Genomic DNA, 7500 nt, shown 5'->3' on the forward strand with positions numbered 1-7500 from the left:
TCGAAGCAGAAGAACGAGATGGTGTCCATGCACCAGAGACTGATAGCCAAGCTGGAGTTCTTCAGCACCAGTCTCCATATAGACATGGAGAAATACCAGGAGCAGAGAGCCACGGGGATAGGTACACCGTGGTTCCATTTTATGATAGTCATTTAAAAAACCTATGATTTGGCAAACTAAACTTGGGGCAAGTTCATAGTGCTGTGTGGATATACAGAAGTTATATAATAGACTTTATCAGAGCCATAGACAGGACTGTTATCATACTATATTACCAGACTGATGATATTGTGTTTGCTTCCTCCAGCCTCTGAGAAGCTACTGGGGGTGTGGAAAGAGATGGAACAGACTGCCGTAAGCTGTGGCCAGGTTAGTGTGTGTGTGTGTGTGTGTGTGTTTAAATGTGTGTGTTTAAATGTGTGTGTTTAAGTGTGTGTGTGTTTGCGTGTGTGCGTGCGTGCGTGTGTGCGTGCGTGTGTGTGTGTGTGTGTGTGTGTGTGTGTGTGTGTGTGTGTGTGTATGTGCGTGCGTGCGTGTGTGTGTGTGTGTGTGCGTGTTTCAGGCTGAGAGCGTGAGTGAGCTAGAAGAGGAGATGATGCTGCTGCAGACAGACATAGTGGACCTACAGAGACAACCATGGAGGAGTGGAGAGGCCCTGGATACACTGTAAGAGAGCTACAGAGAATTAGAATTGTCTGAGAGAACCCTACGTTCAATAGTCAGAGAACCCTACCTTCAATATGCATCTGATGGACATGATGAGTGTCTCTCTCTCTCTCTCTCTTTCTCACCACAGTGAGGGGAAGGCCATGGAACTGTTCCGTAAACTCAGGGAAAAGCCAAGAGGTCTGATATATCCGTCACCTTCTTACGGCACATTCATTTTTCATTTAATGAGGTTCTGCTTCCATGATTGAATAATGTACTTGGGCACATTGAACTCTCCAACTCAAATATACTGCTCTGGCAAATGTCTCTCTCTCAGACCAAAGGTGTCCGGGAGATAGTCAGGAGGTGGTGCGGCTGGTGGTTCAGGCTGTGCAGTTCTATGAGAGGAAACTAAGAGACTTCTACACACATCTCAGGTGCCCATATACACACTTGAAACAAATTCCCAAAATGTTTTATAGAGACAGGAACGTGGGCATGTGTGCGCACTGTAAGCTGCAGTGTTAGACCACTGGACCGCCCCAGGCTACTGAAACAAACTCTAAACATTTGTTTTATAGAGACAAGAACCTGGGTATGTGTGTGCACTGTAGGCTGCGGTGCTAGACCACTGAAACAAACTCTAAACACACCTCACACACACACACCTACTGTATGTTACTCCCACCAACACACAGCAGTACCATATTTACACCTCACAGGGAGACACTTGACCCGCTCATTTGAACAGCCCAACATTTTGTAATTACGGCAAGTTTCTGTGCGTGTGTGTGTTGCAGTAAAACAGTGGTGTGTCGCCAGCGTGTGATGGAGCTCCTGCCCAGGGTGGAGGGAGTGGTCCAGAGGATGGCTGAGAGTGAACAGGTCCTCATGAGTTTACAGGAGAGAAGACAGAGAGAACTGTGGAACCTTCTCAAAGTAGCTTGTGTGAGTGTACACACACACACACACACACACACACACACACACACACACACTCACACACACACACACACACACACACACTCACACACACTCACACACACTCACACACACTCACACACACTCACACACACACACACACACACACACACACACACACACACACACACACACAGAAAAAATAACGTTAAAAAAAACAAAACACTGTCTATATTGTCATATGTGCCGGCTGCCAATTATTGCAGATATTGAGCAGAATTTTGCCAGGGCCTTCGCTTTAGTCTTAGGAATTCCTGCTGTCTGCAAACCCCTGACAACTAGTCTCTGGACACTTCCAAGGCTTCCAAATATAAACCCAAGCAGTTTACATATGTAACACCATGTATGTCTTCCTTTATATTCCAGAGTAAGGTGCGCAGTCCAGTGAGTGGGAGTCCTGACGGAGGTCGCACCCCCCCCTCAGTACCCCCCCTTCTGACCCCCAGACCCAGCCTACAGCAGCTGTGAGTAATAATAATAATAATAATAATACATTAGACTTAAATAGCGACGTGCAGCAGAGTTCTGGACGTATTGGAATTTGTTTAGGATGTTTTTAGGCAAACCGTAGAGGATGCTGTTGCAGTAGTCGAGTCGGGAAGTTATGAAGGCGTGGATGAGTGTTTCAGCAGCGGAAAAGGACAGGGAGGGTCGGATGCGGGAAATGTTCCCGAGGTGGAAAAAAGCTGATTTAGTGACCTGGTTGGCATGGGGAAGGAACGAGAGGGTGGGGTCAAAGATGATGTCGAGGTTGCGGACGTGGTTGGAGGGGGTTACGATGAAGCCATCGATGTTGAGTGAGAATGTCTGGGTGGAACGGGTGAGGGACTTTGGGCCGATGATGAGGATTTCCGATTTATTGCATTTGAGTTACTGTCTTTTGTCTTTTGAGACAGACACACACACACACAAACACAATCATTTTGGGTAAAAATTGGTAATTCCCATTGCAACAGATCCACTGAGAGAAAATGTGTGTACGTGTGTGCATGTGTTTCAGTGATGACGAGTCCCTGGTGGTGATCGAGGAGAGCAGGACGTTTGAGAGTCGACTCCAGAGTCTGCTACAGGAAACCATCCAAGAGTCAGATAGCGACATGCAGGTACACGTACCAGTGATAGGAGAAACCTCTACCCTCACTCCGAAATTCATTATTTAATTATTATTATTATTATTATTTTATGTATGTTCGACATTATGTACAGAGACGCTATACTGTAATAAACTTCAACCCGACCCAAAATGATTCCAATGTAACCATTTTTCTGTCTCTTTTCTAGATGATGAGCCAGTGGATGTGGTTGAATGGAGAGCAGGATCTCTCTAGTGATCTCTCCTGACTCCACTGATATCTCCAGTCACTCTGGCAACCCTCTCTAGTCTTTCTCTCACTCAGCTGTACTCTGCTGCCTTCGTGTGGAAAGATGATGTACTGCACAACGGTGCCTTGGTTTCTTCTGTGAGGTATCAGTCTGGATTCTGGTGGGTCTCTGTGAAACTGGATTTCTCTTACAACCATTTATTTTCTCTGTGCTTGCCCGAAAACATTCACGCACAGATTGCTGACCAAAGTCCTGGATGAACAAACACGTTTTAATTTCAACTGTAAATTGTATTATGTAACTGTGCTCACTGATTTTCAGCCTTTTGTGTACAGTATGTATGTGTCTTTTAGTTCTTAAATAATGAATTTATTGTGCCAGTCAGAGTCTTGTCATCAAGATAACAACTTACAAGTGCCTTTGTTGCTTCATTATATTATATATATTATAGTATACTTTTTAATCTGTACATTTTGCTCACTGCCCTTCAAGAATAGTGGAATGAATGAAAGCATGCACACTTCAGGGAAAAGGGTAAATAGATAGATACGTACGTTATTGATCCCCTAGGGGAAATTAAGATGTTACAGCAACTCACATACAACAAAATAAAGTGACAATAGAGTAATAGAATAAAATAGATATCTAAAACCTTATATACAGTAAGAACAGTCCAGTATCAATTAACATCCCCCAGCCTGACTCTGATCACCTCGATCGAGCCAGCCGGAGGAGGAGTTGTACAGTATTATTGTGGCAGGCAGAAAAGATCTCCTATACTATAGCACTCTTTAGTGCAACGTGGAGAATCGAATCGCATTATTGGGCGATAAGTTACATGCACGGTCTAGTGCCTGTACTGTGTGTGTGTGTGTGTATGGTTGGTTCGAATAACTTGGTAAACCACCATGGCAATAAGGGTTTGGGACAGATATGGTATGACCTTTACTATATCACAATTTGAAACAAAGATGTGTATTTATTTTGAATACAATGTTTCAACTTAAATAGATTTGTGTTCTGTGTTTTCTTGTCCTGATTTATAGGAGTACATTGGAACAATTGGGAAAACAAAGTTTGGTTGCACCTTTTATGAATCACCTGTGTGTAATGCACTTATATTCTTTATGCAAATAAAGGCTGTTTAAAGGGGCAGTGAGATGTCAGGAATACTTATAAAGTACTGTTTTAAACAAGGATACAATGAACTATTAATATATTGATAAAGCGTAACACAGATGGTATACAATGGTTAGATACAGTTCAATGGTTCACACTGAGTCAGAGAATAAGGACACTCGACGTGTTTGACATTCTTCTTTATTCCATGAATTCCTTAAAGTCAGTTTGAGGTTTGAACTATTGACAACCTTCCATCTCCCAAGCACAGAGACACAAAATGAAAAGACAGTTCAATAAAGAAAAGACAAAAAAGAAACATGATGACAAAGTGGTAAGGAAGAAATTCCATACATGCCACAACTCTTCTTCTCAATACTCTTAACAGGAAAATAATGCAATATTTGGAATTACAACCTAGACAACAATCAAGGTGGATTTTTCCAATTCTATTTATCTTCCATGATTTGGAAATAGCTGACCAGCTGACCTCTTATAGAATGAGTTCAGAGCTGTCCATTTTATTGCAGTACTCTGTTACCATGAATGCTGTAAAGGGACTTGTACAGTCTGTCTGGAACAGAGAACTAATCATGAAAAGTTAAAAACAAGTTATTTCTTCAGAACAACTCCCTACTGGCTTCTATAGCAGGTACTACAAACACAACAAAACAAACGTCTACTACCAATCTCATTAGTGTCACAAGTCAAAAAGTAGATTCAGTACATGATCTCAGCCAAAGAAAAATGACCACACAATCAAACCCGACTAAAAGGTGCTTCAAATCCTGTCTCACAAAGAAAAGAGGATATGTCTGCTTTCAAGAACAACCAGAACAAATGATTGCCACAACACTCTTTCGAGGCTCTGTCTCAAATAACACCCTATTCCCCATGTAATGCACTAATAGCCTATATATGGCCAGTCTGGTCAAAAGTACTACACTATCTGAGGAATAGGCCGTCATTTGAGATTTGCCTACTGACTATCTGCTCCAGTGTCATGGCAGGATGTTTGTTTACATAGTGGTATTGCTATGGAGATGATACTGGAAGATGCCGAACCTAAAAAACAAACAATAACAACTCGGGTCTTGACAGTCTGTCCTTTTTTATTACAGTACTGGAGGTCTCAAATGGTGCAAAGGTTTTTAGGGTTAAGGCCAAAGAACTTGGGAGGTGTGTGTATATGTGTGTGTGTGTGTGTGTGTGTGTGTATGCGTGCATGCGTGCATGTGTGTATGCGTGCATGCGTGTGTGTGTGTGTGTGTGTGTGTGTGGAATACAGAGGGGGAGATGTGTCAAGGTGTCATTGACTGGGCGTTTGAGGTTTTGTCAGATCCGGGCTCTTTACTTTATCTTCTCCCACCCTCCTCTCCTCTCCTCATCCTTCCTTCCTTTCTTTCTTCCTTTCACTGTTATGCCTCCAGCTCGAAGCCCATGCCAACCTTGTGTCCGCCAGCGTTGAAGTTCTTTCCATCAATTAGAGCTGAGAGAGTGAGCTTCACTCCTATAGAGAGACAATGTTACATTTTAACAATACATATGCGACGGTGTATGTACAGTATAGGTGTATAGCAGGTAAGGTAGTTACCTGGCCTCAGGGTCTGTGTGTAGCCGACTCCAATCAGGCTGGCGTTGTTGACTTTGGCCTGCAGGAGACAGAGGGAGACAGGTGTGAGCCAGCCATGCACACAGAGTTTATGACATTCAGGTTTTGGCTGGTTGTATGGTTATATGTGCTTATGTGAGATTCTATTCGTTTATGAGTGGTAATGCACATAGTTGCTTGGTTTGGCATTTACTCACAGACAGGGATGCGTCCTTGTCCAGTTGGTATTTGGCGCCGATGCCAAAACGTGTGTTGTTGCTGCCGGCCGTCCAGGCCAGGTTGACTGCTGTCTCCAGCTGGCTGTTCACCTTCTGGTAGATGGAGCCGCCAAACTCTGTGCCGTCGTTACTTAAAATCAACAGGACAAACTGTGAGAACCAGAGAGTTGACTCCAAGGTAGGAGGTACAACTCTTGGAAGGACTTTTCATGACCCACAAAGGCTGTTTCCAAATCATGGAAGACAAATAATAGATTTGGAAAGATCCACCATGATTGTTGTCCATGTTGTAATTCCAATTCAAGAATGAAAGCCAATGTCTCTGGGCAGTGGGCAGCACCACAATCTACTTATATACTACCCACCCAGTGAGTTCACCTATACACCATGTGGGGAAACACTGACCCAATCAAGAAGACAGACTACATGCATACAGTTACTCGCTAACTGCTTGTCTCATCCAGTCCCACATCTCCCCTCCCCTCCTGTCTCTCAATACTCACGTGTTGGTGTGCAGCTGGAAGTCCCCGGCCTTGTATCCCAGGGCAAAGTTGTTCTGGACCAGTTTGGACTTGGCCGTGTCAAAGGCCAACTGGTAGCCGGCCAGCCAGCCCTCATAGCCCAGCACAGCAGCCGCATGGACCGTAGGACCGGCCATGTCAAAGTCCAGGTCACAGCCCAGGTTGATGTAGTCACGCTTGTAGCCAGTCTTCAGCTTTGCACTCTTTTTACTACAGAGGGGATGGGGAAGGCAGCGAATCAAGGTGACAGTCAGAGACAGCCCCATGGGGGGTTATCAAATAACAGAAACACAAATTCATTACATCAACCAATACTGAGATTGTAAACTGGATATACTGGTAGTAAATTAAGACAGCTTACCCAGTATTGGGCACGAACGACGTGTCCAGGGCCAGCTTCAAGCCACTAGCCAGCTACACACACACACACACACACACACACACACAAACAACACAGAGAAGGAAACATTACATGAGTGTACAAGAAGGCGATGCTCTGGTGCTCTTTAAGACTGGTTTAAAAACATTTAGCTATGATGTGATGAATTTGGGCTAACTAGGTTTTTGAGCTTTCCTGTTTTTAGCCTGGTTTAAGCTTACCTGGTTTCGGACAAGCTTGGTTTAAGTGAACATGCTTTAAGACATGCCTGGTGTAACTCTGGTTGACTCACCTGGTCCTCCATGGTGACCTCTGTGGTCAGGGTGTTGTCTGTGTTCCATTTCTGGTTGAAGCTAAGGCCCAGCTCCTTCAACTTGTACTTGGTCTCCAGATGACCGCCGGCCTTCCCTGTGTCTGCGTTACTAGAGCCTGATGTGGCAAACTCCTGAGAGAGGGAGAGGAAGGAGGCGAGGGTTATGTGAGTTAGGATTAATAGCAGTAGTAAAAGAACACAGCAGAGGAAAGCAGCGTGAGGGAGAGAAACTAGAAGAAGAGAAGTGGAACAGTTATGACAGGTGAGGAGCCCAAGAGAAGGATGGTTGTTAGTGAGCACACTCCTCAAAAAAGAGAGAGGGAGAGAGAGGGACATTTTGAAAGAAAGAGAGGGGAGACAAGCACCCCTTCTCCACATCTCCTCCA

General features: G+C 44.2%; 2 protein-coding genes across 3 annotated transcripts in view; one reads left to right on the forward strand and one right to left on the reverse strand.

The window, feature by feature from the left end:
• Nucleotides 1-4030, forward strand: part of ikbkb (inhibitor of nuclear factor kappa B kinase subunit beta) — a 20478-nt gene extending 16448 nt beyond the window's left edge. The window contains exons 14-22 of the mRNA XM_080530796.1: nucleotides 1-121; nucleotides 308-369; nucleotides 563-666; nucleotides 797-846; nucleotides 986-1085; nucleotides 1449-1596; nucleotides 1996-2093; nucleotides 2630-2732; nucleotides 2911-4030. The exon at nucleotides 1-121 is cut by the window's left edge and continues 31 nt beyond it. Of these exons, the coding sequence (XP_080386922.1) occupies nucleotides 1-121; nucleotides 308-369; nucleotides 563-666; nucleotides 797-846; nucleotides 986-1085; nucleotides 1449-1596; nucleotides 1996-2093; nucleotides 2630-2732; nucleotides 2911-2970 (846 nt within the window). The 3' untranslated portion in view covers nucleotides 2971-4030. The remainder of the gene's footprint in view (nucleotides 122-307; nucleotides 370-562; nucleotides 667-796; nucleotides 847-985; nucleotides 1086-1448; nucleotides 1597-1995; nucleotides 2094-2629; nucleotides 2733-2910) is intronic.
• Nucleotides 4031-4256: 226 nt separating this feature from the next.
• vdac3 (voltage-dependent anion channel 3) overlaps nucleotides 4257-7500 on the reverse strand; it is a 9810-nt gene continuing 6566 nt past the window's right edge. For both annotated transcript variants that reach the window (XM_080530978.1, XM_080530977.1), the window contains 6 exons: nucleotides 7094-7246; nucleotides 6784-6836; nucleotides 6405-6632; nucleotides 5881-6031; nucleotides 5666-5723; nucleotides 4257-5581 (listed from right to left, as the gene is read on the reverse strand). In XM_080530978.1, coding sequence (XP_080387104.1) covers nucleotides 5490-5581; nucleotides 5666-5723; nucleotides 5881-6031; nucleotides 6405-6632; nucleotides 6784-6836; nucleotides 7094-7246 — 735 coding nt within the window. In that variant the 3' untranslated portion in view covers nucleotides 4257-5489. The remainder of the gene's footprint in view (nucleotides 5582-5665; nucleotides 5724-5880; nucleotides 6032-6404; nucleotides 6633-6783; nucleotides 6837-7093; nucleotides 7247-7500) is intronic.

The sequence above is a fragment of the Nansenia antarctica genome, assembly GCF_963989245.1.
Source record: "Nansenia antarctica genome assembly, chromosome: 5".
NCBI classification, from domain to species: domain Eukaryota; kingdom Metazoa; phylum Chordata; class Actinopteri; order Argentiniformes; family Microstomatidae; genus Nansenia; species Nansenia antarctica.